General features: G+C 35.3%; 1 protein-coding gene across 3 annotated transcripts; it reads left to right on the forward strand.

The window, feature by feature from the left end:
- Positions 1-234: 234 nt before the first annotated feature.
- Pi3K68D (phosphatidylinositol-4-phosphate 3-kinase catalytic subunit Pi3K68D) lies at positions 235-8,135 on the forward strand. Of its 3 annotated transcripts, none has more exons than XM_090170622.1 (4): positions 235-427; positions 1,032-1,081; positions 1,448-1,639; positions 2,422-8,135. In XM_090170622.1, exons 3-4 carry the CDS (start codon positions 1,468-1,470, stop codon positions 7,173-7,175), a joined length of 4,926 nt encoding a protein of 1,641 aa, XP_090026748.1. In that variant the 5' UTR covers positions 235-427; positions 1,032-1,081; positions 1,448-1,467; the 3' UTR covers positions 7,176-8,135. The 3 variants fall into 3 exon arrangements, with proteins under 3 accessions (XP_090026748.1, XP_090026749.1, XP_090026751.1); XM_090170623.1 differs by having other exon boundaries at positions 1,035-1,081; XM_090170625.1 differs by lacking the exon at positions 1,032-1,081.
- Positions 8,136-19,745: the final 11,610 nt, after the last annotated feature.

Genomic DNA, 19,745 nt, shown 5'->3' on the forward strand with positions numbered 1-19,745 from the left:
CCCGGTTGCTCTGCAGTAATGTCAGAGATCCTAGCAGTTATAACCGATTGCAGCGACGCCTGAACGTGGGGAGTAATCGCAGAGTTACCGTTGTTTACAATTTTTGCGTCTCTCGGCTTGAAACGGGTGCTTCCTTCCGGCCGAAGGGCGTCGCTGATGCTTGCATTTTTTGTCAGGTTTTCGGCGGAGTTTCGCATCTCTAAAACTGCCAGGATCTCTGGTAATGTTTTGTAAATCAAATTGGGGCAATTTTAGAATTGGGAAATTTTATGGCATCCCTTCAAAACAAAATGGCCGCCAGCCGTCTAGAGTTACTGTAACATTGAAAATAAAATAGGGATAAAAACCAAAAATATGTAACGAATACTATTACTTAATTAAACACCAGATGAAACTATATTTTAAACTTAATATATTTTGGAAATAAGTGAGTATTTTAAAATGTTTGATGTTAAATATTTAAATTAACTTAGGTGCCTAACTGTCACTGTTTCAAATGAATGAACATACTGGGTCAGTAGGAAATTGTTTTCAGCAAATTAGGCCTACACCTATGGAATGTGAATGAATAAACGAGTGATATCTCTTTTTTTATAAGCCAGTTTCAATTATATTTGGGTTTAACATAATTGAACCATTTAACACTGGACTCCATTGTAATATCCAAAAAAAGCTTATTATTATTATGTTGTAAGTATTAGCTCACACCATAAGTGTATAATATTCTTACATAAGTTTGACACTTCCTATTCTTCACATGTGAGAGCTATTCACAAGACACACTGCATTACGGGCTTTGTCGCTGTTTTGCGTCCACTTGCTAACACGTCACACGTAGCCTTTGCCAGAGCCTCGGTAGGGGGAGATTTTCTTTTGATGACATCACTCTTGTTACGAGCTCTCAGTAAAGTATCAACCAAAGTAACAAACTTATGGGACAATATTATAGACTTATGCTCGCACTTACAATTTAAATACCCTCAAGATAAATAAGAATTAAGTGTTTTTTAAAAGTAGTTAATTTTCCATAGCAGAAAAATACTGGATAACACCCATTGAAATTGGCTATATAATCAAATTGGTATAAACATAAGCCTATCAACCCTAAGTTGGAATCGAAAGGCAGTGTTGGTTCAAGCAAACGATTGGCGAAAGTACAGCGCTAAATCCACCCTGTGGCGGAAAAGAGAAACGTAACGCGTCCCGCAATGCATGATGCCAGCTGCTTTGGTAAGAGAGAGGTGTGTAGAGAGAGAAAGGGGGAAGGAAGAAACTTCAATTTATCTCTACCAGGTGCCGATACTATCGCCTGATTTCTTCTTTTTCAGTGGTGGTACAAAGGGCGCTATGCACGTTTCAAACTTAGAGGTTATAGGCTTATGGTATAAATGTTAGGTCTTTTATATTTACACCTGGTAAAAAATTATTTTCTTGTTTTTTATTTTAGATCATAGTTTTCAATTAAATATGACAACCCCACCTATACCTCCTCGTCTGAATGAGCAACAGTTATGGATTCTGAATCATTCTCAAGTTCATAGGTCAACACAAATATCAGAAACTTCGCATCATTATAAAGAACAACACAATCCAACATATCATCTACGATTACCATATAATCCAGAAGAAATGGCTAGGTGTATGTATTTTACTGTAATGCATAAAAATATCAATTAGAGTGAGATAACATAGGTTTCTAGCTGACCATTTATTTTCCATTGCTGTTTAAAGGGTACCTGCATATAGTTGCTGAAGCTAAATCACCCTATTGCTCTATTAGTAATTCCAAAATAACCTCGGTAATGATAAAAAAAATGGTCAGAGTTTTCAACCAAACTGTTTTAAAAAATAAAATCTACAAAAAAATAAACAAATTTTCTAATTATTAAATATTTGCCTGCTCATTTTATGGATAATGTTTAATTATAATCCATTAAAATGATGTCACTATAATTGATTGATATAACGCTGATTAGTAATATATTGTAAATAGGAAGTATATTAAAGGAATGTATATGCGTCTATGAAGTAGTAGCGGTAGTCCTAGATGAAGTAACTAGTCTGATTAGTCACAGACCAAATGGCAACTCACCGGAGTATAGAAGAATACACAGTGTACTGCTTTTCCAAGGTTTTTCAATAAACAAAATTTAATGTCCTTGCGCCCTTTCCACGTTGTTATGAATTCTGTAATAGGTATGGGGTAAAATTAGGAAAGCCCTTGAAAATCAAGGGAGAACCATTCTTATAAGCATTTTTATCTTTCAACTGATAAGATAACCACTATAATGAATCTACCTATAGCTGAATATTAGAGTGCATTATTATCAAAAATTGTTTGGTTGAAAATGTAACTAAAATCAATAGTGCAAATTGGAATTTTCTTCATATGGTCTACTAATTATTGATATTTTTATATAGCCACAACACCACCTCCACCACTTCCTCCCAGAAGATGGTTAGATGAGAGCCAATCATACGAAGTGAATGCTCTACTCTCAGTGCCTCCTCCACCGTCTAAAAATGCCTTTAAGACACCGCCATTTGCTGATTTGATGAGCTTCGCTGGTGCTCAAAACCAAAGCAAACCAAAGACTCTTCATGAATCTCTTGCCTCGCTTGGCCTCAGCGCTACTAAGCTTTCATCCATTTCCATTCCATCCTCATCACAGCCCATTCCAGTGCGTCATTTTGCCCAGTTTCCTGGAGTGTCGAACGTAATTGCCCCACCCAATTCGCCTAGTTTATTTACACCTATATTTAACAATGAACTGTATTTTCAACAAAGTCAAAATTATACTGCCTGTAGCAATGAATACAGTTTTACTACACAGAAGTGGGATATGCCACATAGCCATTCCGCTCCTGATTTAGCGCAACTGGAGAGACATTTGAAATCGCAAGCAACGAAAAAGTTTTCAACTCAAGAAATATTTTCCTTCATGAAAAAGAAAGAAGACAACAATCTGATTGACCTGGCTAATGATAATATTAGTTCCTCTGTGTCAAATTTTTCTGCTCATGAGGAAACTGATATTTTAAAGCTGTTTGACCCATTAAGTACAGAAGAAGATATAAAAATAGTACCAGCACCATTAACTGTAGAAAAAAAGGAGAATATGTCCTTGGCAAATGAATCAAAGGATTTAGTGGATAGTGAAGTAAAAAAATTGGAAAACCCAAGCGAAGAAAATATATATATGAATAATGAAATAGAAACTGTTGACAGAAATGGAACATTAACTGTTGTTAGTCGTTCAGTAACTTGCAATGCTGAAATACATAACTTTGCAGAAAAAGTTAAGACTCTGAGAAGAGAGTTTCCATTTGATGATATACATACAAATGTTGGTTTAGTCATTAGTCCTACTCTAGAGAACAACAGAGATCATCCTCTCAGTATTCAGTTAATGATTGATTCCGATTATTCAGAAAAGCCTGTTTCTTTTACTTGCGATGTGAGCACTTCCGTGGAACATATAATTAGCCATGTTATTTGTTATCTTTTTGATGATACTTCCCAAGTCAATATGGAAAATTTCGTGCTTCAAGTGCATGGAATTTCGGAGTATTTTGCTGCTGAAACTGAGCTTGCTGATTACGAATATGTACACCAATGTCACAAAATTGATAAACCTGTTAGACTGAAACTAGTTGAGACCAAGGATTTAAAACAAGATTTGGCAAGAACAGCTAGAGATGACAAGATTGATATTAACTATCATACAAATGAACTTTTGGATGATGATGATATACAGCAAGTTACATGCGCTAAAGTAAATATTCTTCTCGAGTATCTTCATAAGGAAGTCAATAAACTTAAAGAACAAGCGAGGCGAAAAGAACCAAAAATCTATCCAGATAATGTCTGTCAAGCTGTCAAAGCTATTTGCTCTAGTCTAAAGTGTGTTGAAACTTCCGAGATTAAGTCATCTCTGGAAGAATTAAATTTAGCTCTTCTCAAGTTTGCAAGATTTCAAGCAGGACCAACTTCATCCAGTGAAGAACTTACAAATGAAATGATAGCTATTATAGATGATAGTTTATTTAAACTATTCTCTTGCATTGCTGATCTTCTTCGACTATTTTCCACCGCCTTCTTTGTAAACTTCCATGTGCCTAACAGTAACCCAAGCCACAAATCCCAAAAACCTGTCACCGAAATGTTAGAAACGTTACTAATTCAACTGAAAACTGTACATCAAATCCCACCATCTTGGGCAATTTACGATTTATTTTCAATTAAAGTAGAATTGAGGCATGGAAAGAATAAGATTGCTATTACAAATAGCAACATAAAGCCAGGTATTAGCAAAGAATTTTTTGAACGAATTGTATTCGAAGATTACATTGAGTTTGACATCCCAATGTGTACTTTACCAAGAGAAGCCTCTCTCTATTTTTTCCTTTATGGACACAACACTACTTCTACTGACAATGCTCAAACAGCAGAAATGTTATTAGGGTGGACTTCAATGACCTTATTTGACCATGGTCATTTTCTCTATCAAGGCAGTTTTCTTTTAGGATTATGGGCAGATGATGTTCCTTCAGCATGTGGCCCTCCTTGCGCAAACCAAAGCAATGAGACTTTTCCTCTTCTTAGAGTTAACTTAACCGAGTATGGTTATTCAGTAAATTTTCCCAAAGTACAGAGTAGTGAAATGAGAACAAATAACACTAGAGGGAGTTTGGATATGCTTGATAGAGCAACACAAACAAAGCTCTTAAATATTATTGGCAGTGATCTTCTTGGTTTGCTTGCTGAAGAAGAGAAAGAGCTTCTTTGGGAGAAACGTTATTACCTTCAGGAAAACTCAAGAGCTCTACCTAAACTTCTTTATTCTGTCCATGGATGGGATTGGGCTTGTTTACCTGAAACTTACAATATTCTTCAAGAGTGGAAGCCAATGAGTCCTGTGGAGTCTTTAGTCCTTTTGTTGGTAGATTTTCCAGATGTTGAAGTTAGGAAAACTGCAATTAAATGGATAAAAACTATTGGAAGTGATGAACTTTGCGACTATTTGCCTCAATTAGTTCAAGCTTTAAAATTTGAAACGTGGCTGGATTCTTCGACTGTTTGGTTTCTTATAGAAAGATCTGTAACAAGCGTAAGAGTAGCTCACCATTTACATTGGCTTCTAATGCAAAACATACACGACCCTGTTTCAGGACAGAGGATGAAACTAGTATTGAATGCTCTCAATATAATCATAGGAAGTTCTCTTAGAAGATTAATTCAAAGAGAAAAATTACTACTGGGAAGTCTTTCAGAAGTTGCGGAAAAAATCAAAACTACTAAAGAGGCCTTCAGATTAAATACTCTATTCCAAGAGCTTGAAACCACTCATCATATCCTTCAAGAAAGTCCAACTTGCCTACCACTAAGTCCAAGTCTCCAAGTTTGCAAAATTGATGTAAAAAATTGCACTTATTTTACTTCAAATACTCTACCGTTAAAAATAGTGTTCCGTAGCTCTGAAGATACTAATCATCTAATCACTGCAATATTCAAAGTTGGTGATGATCTTCGACAAGATATGTTGACTCTTCAAATGATAAGAATCATGGACAAACTATGGCTAAAGGAATCCTTAGATTTAAAAATCATAACATTTGGTTGTTTTGCCACAGCTTACAAAGAAGGCATGGTAGAAATGGTGACTGAGGCTGAAACACTAAGAAAAATTCAAACAGAACATGGTCTCACTGGCTCCTTCAAAGATAGACCAATTGCCGAATGGCTACAAAAGCACAATACCTCTGAGCTAGAATATCAGCAAGCTGTTGAAAATTTTACGTTATCATGTGCTGGATATTGCGTTGCCACTTATATTTTAGGTATATGCGACAGGCACAATGACAATATCATGCTGAAAACATCTGGTCACATTTTTCATATTGATTTTGGAAAATTTCTTGGAGATTCCCAAAAATTTGGCAATATTAAAAGAGATAGAACTCCATTTGTGTTGACATCAGATATGGCATATGTAATAAATGGTGGTGATAAGCCATCGAAACGCTTTCAAACATTCATAGATATTTGCTGCCAAGCACTAAATATACTTAGAAAAAACAGCAGTGTTTTTTTAAATCTTTTTGGATTAATGGTTGAATCTGGAATACCTGGAGTTAATGCTGATGCAGTCATTTATGTTGAACGAATGTTGATGCCCAACTTATCCGAAGCAGAAGCCACTGCCACATTTACCAAAATGATTGAAGAAAGTCTTAAGTCTTGGTTTACGCAATTCAATTTCTTCATCCACAACATAGCGCAGCTTCGTTTTACAGGCGATCACAATGATGAATTGCTATTATCCTTTGTACCCAAGATTTTCACCATAGAAACTGATGAGAAAATCATTTCAGTAGATGTAGTTGGCTCAAGAAAGCAGTATGATCCCGAGAAATTTTACGTTTACGTGGTCAAAGTGGTCCGAGAAAATAGTTTGGATCCAATGTACGTCTTCCGGTCATTTAGGGAATTCACAGAGTTTCACCAGAAACTTTGCATGATGTTTCCTTTGGCAAAGTTTCGTCCCCTGCCAAGAGGCTCAATGCTGACTAGGTCAAATGTGAGAGAAGTTGCGGATAAAAGAAAATCAGAGCTATCAGAATATTTGCAAAGTCTGATGGTAATGGCTGAGGAAATTGCACACTGCCCAGTCGTTTACACATTTTTTCATCCACTACTAAGGGACCAGGAAGGCATGGAGCCAAATTCAAAGAAAAATAATGGAAGCTTCTCACCAGACCCAACTCTAGATCACGGTGGTACATACCAAGGTCAAGTTAAATTTTCCATACAGTACAAGAAAAATAGTTTGTTCATTATGATCATGCATGCGAAAAACCTCATTTCTGCAAAAGGAATGGTCCCAGATGTCTATGTTAAAACCTATTTGCTGCCAGATCCAAATAAGCATACAAAACGCAAAACCAAGATTATCAACAAGAATTCCCATCCAACATTTATGGAAATGTTGGTGTACGCATTGCCTTATGAAGTAGTAAAACGCAGACTATTGCAAATATCAGTTTGGAATTATGACCGGTTACAAGAGAATGAGTTCCTTGGGGTTACATCTATTGCTTTGGATGATATAGATCTGAGAACAGAGACTATAAAGTGGTATAAACTAGACAAAAACGCCTTTCTGCGGCCTTAAATATTTTTTATAAAGAAGTCTATACTTGAGTTCAAATTAAATTGTTAATGAGACACAATTAAATACACGGTAAAAACCCTTTATAACAATGTAAGCTTCCATAGATGTTTAAGATATATATTTGTCGTACTCGTATCGTAAAATAATTTACTAAAGAAAATCCTACAAAATTAAGCACAGCATGTATTATTGTTCATATAGCTTTAAAAGAAGATGGAAAAAATTTATGCCTATGAGGAAAATAGTAACCTGTTTGTGGTTTTTTATACCAGGGTATATTTTTACAAATGATATTTTTTTACTGAGAAACTATACAATTCAGAGTCATGAGGTGGGCAATTGTAATTTTTCCCATCAATAACTAGCCAGTAAATGGATTTGAAGATTTAATTTGGAACAACCTCTATTTTTAATGTGTATGAAGAAACATGTTGTCCAACACCCTTAATTAGATTCATCTTGACTGATTAAACTTGGTAATTTTAATTTCAAAAGAAAATTGTTCTAAAATTAAATTTTATTTTTATATATAGGTTCTACTTATAATAACGTACTATAGTACTGTTAACTAAAAATGTGGTAGTCGAACGTAATTATTTCAATTATAAGTTATCCTAAATGTATTAAGAAAAATGATAGTTAATTTTTATTTATTTTTAAGTAAATATTATTATGGGTTCTAAATTGTAATTTAAAGAGATCAAATGAATTAAAAAGGGACCACTAAATAAAATTGTTTAATAATTTTTAATCATAGGTAATTTTGAAAATACCTGTATTTTTTGCTTAACAAATGTTTTCATAACCATTAAATGTTATTTTTGTGTATATTATTTAATATCTTAAAATTTCTTATGAGGAATTTTTTACTTTAGCTTATGCTATTTTGTTGAACATTTTTTAAATCATGGCTATAAAGCTTTAAAAAAATTGTCAGTTGCTGCAATATAAATATTTCGATAGAAAATAAAAATTCTATACAAGTACCATATTTGTGATGTTGACTGAATTTTAAAAAACATAAATTGTGTTAAGTGCTCAAAATTTTACTGCCAATATTAAAATTGCTGATGACGGCGAATTTGGCTAGTAACTCAAAAAACATTTCTAACACTGAACGCTTTAATAAAAAAAATTAACACAATGCCTACTAATTTAAACCCAGTTCAAAATTTCATCTAAAATTAAGTCTTTTATTCAATACGTGAATCTAGAAGAAAATAGGAGAAGTACGTTACTGTACGTATCTGTAGCTTTGAGCCGTAGAAGTCGTCGTGTGACCCACGAAAACGCCGTTTTACGCATAATAAACCAAACTGAAAAAGTAGTTCCACTTTTGTTTTGATTCAACACGGCTATAAACGATGAAAGCAAATACGCCTTAGCTCAACAGAGAATAAGAAGGATAATGTGTTACAATTGTTCGATTTAAGAAAAATGTATTTTTTAAACGATGTATTCATCCGCGATTTCCCGCCAAACCGTTTTGGCGCGAAAATTCGTGAAAAGTGACGCCTTTCCAAAGCCGACTAGAAGCAAAGTCTAGAAGCGTACTTCTTGTGAATCGTAGTTGGGCACTATGAATTAGTTATGGAGATACAAAACATATGCTGAATATGAATTATTGTGGAATTTTCCCTTGAAATACTGGGACACCCAAACTATTAGCTCATTTTTTGATGGATTTTAATTTTGGTAAGCCTCATGCATTTTTCAGAGGTAATTTTGTGGAATTATAATTATAATTTGTCATATCTAGAAAACTTATAGTTAAGACGATTCGGAATTCAAAAATAATTATAAGGGATAGTTATATCTTGGAGTAGAGAAGTTGGAGTCAACTTCTCTACTCCAAGGTATATCAAAATCTCATACATTCTTAAAAGCATAGTAAAATCATTAATTATTAAATGAGATAATACTGACTCAAAAATCTTTAAAGATACAATGCACTAAAAATATCTTAAAAGTGATAGTAAATTCCAAAATTGTTTAATTTATTGTGAACTTATAGATTCTTAAAGGGATATTGAATAAAGTACTTCTTAAAGGGAAGTGAAACTGTAATCTAAAAGGTATAATGTACCCAAAAATAAACATTCATGGATAGTGTAATCACAATATCTTTGAAGGAAAGTGAGCTCATAAATTAAATTGAGTGGTCAAGTCTGCACGTATGGGTAGTGGCCCCTCTTTTTCCACGCTATTCTGTGGTCGAGAAAACCTACTAGCTTGGTCTCTCGGAGTCTTTATACTCAGTCGGGGCAGCAGTAGGTAAGTTTGTCAAAGCTGGGAGGGGGAATGCGGCAAGCTTTTCAACACTCCCGGCCTTTCCACCGTTTGAAGAGACAGATAGACCGCCTCGGTCGTTTAAAGGGGAAGCGTCATAATCATAACTTTCCCCCTACTTTAAAACAAATGCATAAATGCCGTAAGTAATAATTGGATTAAGTAGCTTTTGGGGCCTTGAAAAGTATCCTGCATTAATTTCAAAGTCTAATTATAACATCTCTATTACCATATGTAACATAATTACTCATAAGTATGCCACTGTATCTTTTTTCCATTCAATAATCTTTACTAATGGTTGGTTTCACTACGAACCAATAAAAAGGAGGACTACGTTAGATTTTAACCTTTTTATTCATCCTAGTAATTTTGGGAGTCACACTATAGAGTAGTATCGCTCTGTAGCTTTGTGCTATGGCCGCCATTTTGAGGGCAGTTTTTTATCTATAGCAAAAAAATGGGTGACGTTGACATACGTTACGCCTATATTACTCTATTGGCTACAAACATCTGTATTTAAGCCAATGGAAAACCTCTAAATTGAGAAGTAATTTTTGGTGTCGGAATTTTAGTCACCCTAATATGTAGCTTTATTGAAACAAGAATGTATTTATATATACTCAGGGAGAATGAATATGTTGAGACTATCGACGGACACGTTGAGGCCCTAACCCCGTCACGCTAAGGGGGGAAAGGAGGTGGTCTAATTTTTTGCGTCCTCGCAGCAGCGTTAATCGCTTCGAAAAACGTAATTTTTAAGAACGAATGAGATTGCAGTATTATTTGATTTTATTAAAGCGGAGGAGCATACCGGACCGGGGGCCCCAACGGGTGGAATTGGAGAAACGGTAAAAATAATCTCGACATATTCATTATCCCTGAGTATAAATAAATACATTCTTAATTGAAATTTATAAACTAGCTCGGTTTGTGCGGATGATGTTAAATAATGAGTAGTTTAGAAAACGATAAGGTTTGGGGGAAATGACCAATACGGTTCAGTGATCGGTTTCCAATGCGGGGAAATTTTCCCTTTTCCGGGATTCTTAAACCTTCTTCAACGCTAAAAGGGATTAATGTAATTTAAGAGGGAATACGGCCTTTCGCGGGGAAAAATGAGGGAAATGTGTTCTTTGCACGGGAAAAAAGGGAATGTTTAGATTTTTGGGTAATATTGAATGTTTTAGTCTACTCTAATTTTATATTTAGTCCATGGATATTTTATGAGTCATAAATGTAAGAAATCTTTTTAAGTAATGAAAGTCACGATTTAATATCCATTTGCGACTTTTGAGAATATATTTTTACAAAATTATTCCAATGTAAGTAATTTTGTATTAAATAAAACATTATATTTGGAATTATTTTCAGAACTAAATTGAATATTTATATAAATTAGTATTAAAAGCTCCAAAATATAGCGAGCGATAAAAAAATGGGAATTTAAAACAGGGGAAAATTTGAATGATCAAAAGAGGAAAATTTTAGATATCAAATGTGGAAACCCTGCTTATAAGCGGCCAAAGTCTGAAATCGGATAACTTTAATCAGGTGCTAGTTTTCGTAGCGTAGTGTTACTTTTTACGCTTTTATCAATATTCATGTTTATTGAGAAAGGGCTGTAACGGAATTTTCACGTTATGAGTAACACCATAAGTGTATATTTTTTATAAGTGAGACTCTTCCTATTCTTCACAAGGCAAAGTTTTACCTTGGATGAATGAAGTATATGGATATATCACTCGTACCTTTCCCAACGTTAAACCGGGTGGCCCTCAAAGTTCTCTAGATTTTTTTTTAAATTGGTGGTACAAATTTGTTGCGCATGCGCTGCATGCTCCTTACGCGTGATCATTGGCCGCGACGCGCGCTTAAATGGGTCATGAACTATCATTTTTATATTTTGATAATATAATCCAATTTATAACATCACAAAGATCATTTACGTTAACAAATTTAGCTAATTTAGTAACTTTGTTTTATTAATTAAAAACAATTTTTAAAGAATGCAATGTTAATCACTAACCTGAAAATAGTCCCGTTAATTCCGAACTTTACAACGTAAGCCTAATTTAGCGAGATTTTTTAAATAATCCCGCGTGCTTTTGTTTGTACCACCAAAACAGGAGTTTTAGCCCTTAGGTGGCGCGCAACTCAGTGGAATAATGTGGGCCACGTTTCAGAAGAAGTGATATATCCATATACTTCATTCATCCAAGGTTTTACTGAGAGCTATTCACAGGACAGACTGCATTACGGGCTTCGTCACCGTTTTGCGTCCGCTCACTCCCACGTCACACGTAGCCTTTGACAGCTAGGGGGAGATGTTCTTATTGCGATGACGTCACTCCGTTACTAGCTCTCAGTAAAATATTCCCCAAAGTGGCAAACTTATGGAAAAATATTATAGACTTATGGTAACACGTTGAATGGGATATTGTTCTTAAAGGGGAACGGTCAAGCTTTAACCAGTTAGATAGCCCTATAGCCCGTTAAAAACTAAAATTTATGTTGAAAACCGCATAAAAAATATTAAGTGGTTAATTTTTAATAAAATAAAGAAATTTCGGGAAATCGAAAAGCGCGCGTCCGCCGCGACACCGGGTGATAAATCGTTGAGACAGAAATACAACATAAAAGCGCGCGCTGCTGAAGACGCGAAAGATTTGTTTTGCACGCGCGGCGCGTTCCAGTTATACAAGACCTAAGCCTAAATTGCGCGATTTTAAAAGTTAGGATAGTTCGCAAATCGCTCACTAAGGTGCTGCTGGCGCTGGCGATACACCTTAAGATGGCGGCGAAAATTCAAACCCAAATACTTGGCGTTATTTTGCTTTTCAACTTTTTAGGCCAAAAACTATTTTTTCAAGACAAAATAAGGTACGTGTAAGTATATTGAACGTATTGTTGATCTTTTGATATGCAGATAAGGCATATTTGGAAAAGCTTGGCCGTTCCCCTTTAAAGAAAGGGTGAAAGAGATTAGTTCTTCTCTTGGATTTTTATTGCTTAGTGCACTTTTTTTAGGAAAGGGTGATTGAAATATTGTTCTTAATGAAGTGGGTGGTTGGGAAAGCGCTCCTTTTCGTAAATATTCCTCTTAGCTTGTTATAATGCGCTTATTAAGTTAGTATAAAGGGATATTGTAAATTGGTTTTAAATTTAACTTTAAAGGGGAACGGCCAAGCTTTTCCAAATATCGCCTTATTTTCATATCAAAAGATCAACAATACGTTCAATATACTTACACGTACCTTATTTTGTCTTGAAAATATAGTTTTTGGCCTAAAAAGTTGAAACGAAAAATAGCGTATTTGGATTTGAATTTTCACCGCCATCTTAAGGTGTATCGCCAGCACGACCTTAGCGAGCGATTTGCGAACTATCCTAACTTTTGAAATCGAGCAATTTAGGCTTAGGTCTCGTATAAGAAATCTTTCGCGTCTTCAGCGTTTTTCAATTTTAATCAAGCAAGGAGTGTCTCACCGATTTCTCACCAGATGTAGCAGCGGACGCGCGCTTTTCAATTTCCCGAAATTTCTTTATTTTATTAAAAATTAACCGCTTAATATTTTTTGATGCGGTTTTCGCCATAAATTTTAGTTTTTAACGGGGTAAAGGGCTATCTAACTGGTTAAAGCTTGACCGTTACCCTTTATTATGCCAGATGTAATTAACACATCAGGAGGATTGTGTGTACTCAAGTGTCCGTGACTCTGACTAACTTTTTAGATCCAAATTGATTTCAACCGACCTTATTGTATCAATAGCGAGCTGGGAAATTACTGAAAATAATTGCTTAAATCAGTCACATTGGACCTTTTAATTTATGACCTTCATGTTTTTGGTGTGGTCCATCTCGAAGATAAGGAGAAAACGGGTTTCAATACGAGTAACGGCTGTTCGAGTTCAATAAGATGCCGTTTGGATTATCGAACTCGTCTGGTACTGTGTTTTACGAGCACTTCAATGGGACGTTTTCCATTATTTACTTAAATGACATTATTGTATTCTTGTCAACATTCCCGGAACATTTAGAGCGACTTGAAAAGGTATTCCATTATTTCAACCAGAACTATAGGAACAGTAACATGCAGGTCCTGGCTCTCGGAAATATTACTTCTTGGCAATTTCCTCGAGATGTTTTATTGAACGGTTTATTGCCTCTCCACTACACGCGTTATTGAAGCCAAAACCTAAATTTCAATGCGCAAAATGATTTAAGCATTCAACACTCAAATTTCAAAGAGAATTTCGAGTTGAAATCGACGCTTCGAGTTCGGGTATTGGATTTATTTTGTCACGGGTTCAAAACGAAAAACTAATAGTTATCTCTTACGAAAGTCGAACCAATATACAGGAGTTAAACTATTCAACGGTCGAAAGTCGTGTGTTTTCGGTTAAGAAACTCGAAAGAACCCAGAGGGATTAAAAAACTCGAAGAATACGATTACGAAATTTATCAGCCACAAAGCGATGGATGAAGCGAAAGACAAAATCGTTCCCTCGAGGAAAAGCTATCCGTGTACGTTTCGTAAAATCATGACGATTTGGATGAATTTCTAGCTTACGTGCTTACATCGGATACTCCCTAAAATGCATAGGTGGCATAGTAGGCATAGTTCCGGCATAGGTCGATTTCCTACCGTAAACATTGCTACTATAGCAAGTAAACCAAGGAGCGGAATCACTATTTATAAGGTATTGTTGTTTTGTATCAGGCATAGCTCTTTTTGTAGATCGGCATTGCTCTGACATAACTTTTCGTATTATATATCTTTATATATGTATTCTCTGGCATAGCTCCCTAAAATCGACTGACGCGACATCGGCCCACGAGAAACGTGGCGGTTTGGATTCGCCGGACTTAGCGCGCGATTCCGAGGGGGGATCGAAGTCTTCGCCGAGTAATGTCGCCTGACGGCGACGCGCACTCACTTCACTCGAGCGCCGGGGGTGCGCGGCGCCTCCAACCCCATACTAAAAAATGCTATGGGCCATCTATAACGCAACCTAGAGGACAGCACCAAGCCTTACGCACCAGGTAAAGTCGGGCGTGGAATATATTCTATCCCTACGAATCTCGACAAAAAGAGCTATGATACAAAACAACAATGCGTTATAAATAGTGATTCCGCTCCTTGGTTTACTTGCTATAGTAGCAACGTTTACGGTAGGAAATCGACCTATGCCAACTTTGCCACCTATGCATTTTAGGGAGTAGCCTTACGATGTTTCGAAGCGGTGTACAAACTCGCCACTGGAAGAGACGTCAAGATTCCCCAACACACTATTTTGGATACGGAAGAAAATAAATTTCATTGAATGAAATCGACAAAGAAATGACTGAGATCAACGGTAAAGTGTCGAATAATATTGAGATCAAACAAACATATCAAAAACAACCGTATGATAAAGTTTAACCCATATTGCGTTTCCGAAAAAGCCATAAATGTTTACAAACTTGGACCCGCTACCTGAGAGCAAATGTCAAGTAAGTCGAGATACGTGACTATTGAAAGAAATTCAATATAAGAATCCTTGAGTGTTTTTAAATTAAGGTGACTCAGTACAAAATTTTCAATATATATTTTCACTCTATTTTTATCAATTTTCATTATTAGATTATCATTGTTATTACGCTAGATTTTGAACTTAAAACTGGTTTTTCGCAAATAGGGGTTTTCAGACTCGCTTGACTCTTGCTCTAAGGTAGCGTGAAACTATCAAAGAGATATTTGGAACCGTTAACTACAAAATAGCTCGAGACGAGGACTCTAAAAAGTTAGTTGTATACCATAGTCGCCTTAAAAAAGTTATATAACATCGTCAGAAGCAATTGATACCACAGAAAATATAACAACAAAGACAACACCGAACGTGAAATCGGAAGAAATTAGGCACCCCGTTACTAATAGCGTTTTCCATTTGATTGCTCAAGATTGGCTCTGAATCTGTCTCTGACGTCATAGATCTCACCCCAATCGACTAGAGTAAAACCGCAAATGGAACATTCCATGAACATATTCCCAGTCCCACGCTTTGTTGTTTTTCGTTTGCTTGTAATTTGAATTTTCGCGTCTTGGTCTGCCATTTTGCCAAAAAATCTAAAAGGAACACGGGAAAATTTGCTCCGATCTCAATCTCGATCCGTTGATCTGTCGAAATCGGCGATCTCGGAGCACCCGAGAGCGTGAAATGGAACACGCGAAACTTGATCGGAGCAGATCCGAGCACGCTAATGGAACATAAAATGTTGATCAGAGCGATCTAGAGTGCTCGAGAGCAGTCAAATGGAAAAAGCTATAAGTATTTCATCAATGACGAATATTTGTGGAAGGAGGAACAAACGAAGTTGTCCAAAGACGCGTGAGATGATATAATGATTATACATTGTATAAGATAAATAAGGAATTATTGGTTTTAAAACACGGGGACGTGTTTTGCGTTTAGGGGGTAAATGTGTCAAATAATATTGCGTATAATTAGGTTTATTATCAAAATTTATCCTTGAGAAAACGTGGTGGCCAAGATCTTAAAAAGGAGCCCGTGATTTGATGAGGTATGACTAAAAAACGTGCAAATGCGGATTTTAAAAAAGGCAGTTGTTGTTTTAAATGAAGGGAAAAGGATTGGTGTAAAATAATTTAGAGAGAGATAGTTCTGATACAATTTTCAAAATTAAGAAAATTTAATTATGGTTTTACTTTTAGAAAACTAATCATAATTTTATAAATGAGAAACGAAAGTATTTAATTGCTAGTGTACCTTAAAATAATTTATAGTTTAGGTTTCGGTATTCGCGACCCAAACGAGTCTAGGTGGCGTAACCATGGACAAGGTTTATATATTACACAGGTTAGACTTGTCGTGCTCCGGGAGGGGCCACTGAAGCGCTACCCCTGCATTCCGAAATTTTCAAATCGCGTTCGCCGCGCCATCTCGGATAAAATTGTAAAACTATTGAACAAATTTATATATATATATCCAATTAGTACTGTTTCAATAAATTAGATGGCGCAGCGAGCGCGATTTGGAAAACCGAGTGGCCAGTCAGAAGAATTTAAGCGGCCCCGTCCCGTAGTATGCGCGAAGCTACGGACAATTCTAATCTGTGTAATATATAAACCGTGTCATGGAGTAACGGCACTTGCTTCTCCCTGAGCTTCTCTGATTGTGAGCGTCTGCTACAGTCATAAGAGGGGTCGGACATGGATTAAATAAGTAGCTTCGCTAAAGGATCCCAATGCAAAGCTCGCGTTGGGTCGATGTATTTTATTTTTCATTCCCCCACTCCTTCGACCCCCTCTCTATCCAAGGACAACTGGACATGAGTTTGTAGCTCCACCTATTTATGTTTTAAAATATCGCCCGTGTTTGTCGTATTCGTCTGCTATTTTTGGGAATATCACAAGCAGGCCGGTTTGTTTGGCCCCGGATAGAACTATAAAAAATATTAACTTCCGTTTTGCAATCAAGCGCCGCCAAGTGGCTGCGTTACCGGTATTTATGCGTTTTTTCGCTCGTGGACCTTAGGAGTAACAAAAACTCGTCTATTTTCTTGTGTACAAGTGGATAATTTGGAAATTGTCTTCCCCCCTTTCCGTAAAACGTTCAGAGTAAAGGCTCGTCCAATGAAATTTGTACACAACACTGCGTTAGCGTGTTTAAAGGCTAGCTGCGTTCTCCTTGTGTGAGGTGCTGTGTTTGTTACTCCTAGGTGGAACTTCCTCTATTATTTAATCCAAGATTAAAATAGAATTAGGTTAAATATATTATCTAACTCCTAAAGGGACGGCAAACTTAGAAGTCCCGGAAAAATTATTATTTTATTAAAATTATTTATTAATTAAATAAGTAACTAGTGTTGTAAGTCGGAAAATTTCCGTATTTTCCCAAAAAAAAAATAAAAAAAGTTTTCATTCCATGATTAGTCTAATATTGTTTGCAAGTTTAAATAAAGCGGCATTTTCGGCTATTTTTTTCGAATCTAAAAGTAAAACTAAACCTCTAAACCAGCTGAGAACTCGGAGGCCCCCCCGCAAAAATCTCAATGAGGACCCCCTTTTCAATTTTTTTATTGTGAGCCAGGCCCCCCGCGCCGCGGGCCCTGTGGACCATCTGATACGCCACTGCTCTAGACTAGTTAAAACTAATTAACAATGTTACACTATTTAATGTTTTGAAGTATGTTTACTGTTATTAGACATTTTATATCGATAAAAAGTTAATAACATTAAAAACCCTTAAAAAGTAATTTCTGTTTCATTTTTTTATTTTCCCGGAAAATTTTCTGGAAATTTTCCGCATTTTATTTTCTAGAAGATTAACAACACTATAAGTAACCGTAGAGTAAAGTCATTGCTACGTCACACGAGGTCACCCATGTTTTTTCCTATTAATAAAAAATTAGCGCTCACAATGGCGGCCATGGCCAAAGCTACGGAGTGCTACTACTCTATAGTCTAACAATAGGACAGGAAAGGTTGACTTTTGTATGTGAGCTTCGATGCAAAGTTGTCACATCCTTGTTGCTGTGTAGCTACTGTTATTTAAAAATAGCGCCGCTGAAACAACGACCGACAACTAGCGCCTTCTACGGGTCAGTCAATGAAGTTCCACGGATATTTATTAACGTTAAAGTGGTCTCAAGTAGCATTTATTTTCAGAAAACCAGGATAAAATTCGATAGTTCAAAAAAAAATCCAAAATTATAATAATACATACTTACTTCTACGAGTTCTTACCCCCGTGTTGGTCAGTCCATTTCTCTGAAGGGAATTTTGTAGTCTATGTCGTACAAAGGATGTTTTTCTCGTTTTGATTTTTAAATAGAATATAACATTTATTTTTAAAATTAAAATAAAATTGAAAATGTAATTTCAAGTTAGTTAGTTACGCGGGTTTATCATAAACTTTTGAATTATTCTATCTTACGAATTAATGCATTATTTAGTTTCGATAATTAACTACTCAATCGCGATCACCTAAAAGAAAAAAATATGCCACAAAATGTATAGATTCAAATTCGCTGACTATTTCCTGTTTTCCCAGACCATTTGAAGAGATTTTTCCTGACTTTTTAAGGCCAAAATTTGTATTATATATATATATATATATATATAAATAAATTTACCTGCACTTATATTTCAGTAAAAAGGTTATTGCAATGTTGAAAAAATTAGCCAAAATTTCAAGGAAATAAATGATAATCATAGAATTTGTTTTTAAATTACCTTTAAAAACTGCCAAGATAAAATTGAATTCCCTGACGTTTTAGGCCCATTTTTAAAAACCACGACACTTTTCCCTGATATCCCTGTTTTCCCTGCCGTGTGGTAACCCTGGAAACGTAAAACGGCTGAAAAATAAGAACGAACAAATTATCAACCGTAGAAATCGTAACACTTTAAAAGCCAGCTGATTCCTCATTAGAAATACGTAATTGATAACCAAGGCACATTCGAATTGAAAAGGCTAAATTACGATTTCTATGGTGTTGAAATAATAGCGGTACGAATTTTTACTACCACTGATTTATTTTCATATCATGGATATACAATTCCCATAACAATTAAAATAGATCCCAAGTAAGGAAAAACATGTTTTTGTTTCTTCAAAAGGGGATGTCTCGAATGACATGACAGTTTAGGGAACGACATCGCGTACAATGTTTATTTCAATTTTGTGGGTTTTATTTAACCCCCGATATATTTTAGCCACCCGGTACTGTTACGAATTTTTTTTTATTATTATTGAATCTGGTACCAAAAAAAATGTATATAATTAAAGGAGACGATGATAAATATATATATTTTTTTTAAGAAAAAAACCTTGTCAAAAATTATTTACTCGTGGCACATTGTTAGTAATAAAAAAATTTGGCATTTAAGGAATATATTAATAGAAGATTTTCGACAATTATTTACTAAATGCCCCTTATTCACCACGTTTAACATTTTTCAAGAATGGTGAAGAGATATAGCGAAAAATAGGTGTTCACGACAGTAAAGATTATTTTTAAAAGTTTATTTTCTGCATTTTCCAAAAATTATTTTTCTTTTTATTTCTGAAAAATAGCTGATCGAAGGCACTTGCACTAGGCAAAGAGGTTTTATTTATTTTTTATTATTTTCACTTTTCCTTTTAGGTAAGAAGATGATTAAAATAATTTTTATACTAGCTTACGCAGAAGCTAGAAATTTGTTATTATTTCTGAGAAATATTTGAATCGTAAAAAAAGAGAATTATTATTATTATTATTATTTTTTTACAAAATGT

The sequence above is a fragment of the Leiobunum rupestre genome, chromosome 4 (genome assembly GCF_980474605.1).
Source record: "Leiobunum rupestre chromosome 4, qqLeiRupe1.1.hap1, whole genome shotgun sequence".
In the NCBI taxonomy this organism is placed as follows: Eukaryota; Metazoa; Arthropoda; class Arachnida; order Opiliones; family Sclerosomatidae; genus Leiobunum; species Leiobunum rupestre.

Coding starts and splice junctions, on each gene's coding strand:
- Pi3K68D (XM_090170622.1), top strand. CDS start 1,468: ATGACAACCCCACCTATACCTCCTCGTCTGAATGAGCAACAGTTATGG. Junction 1,640..2,421: donor TCCAGAAGAAATGGCTAGGT/GTATGTATTTTA, acceptor ATTTTTATATAG/CCACAACACCACCTCCACCA.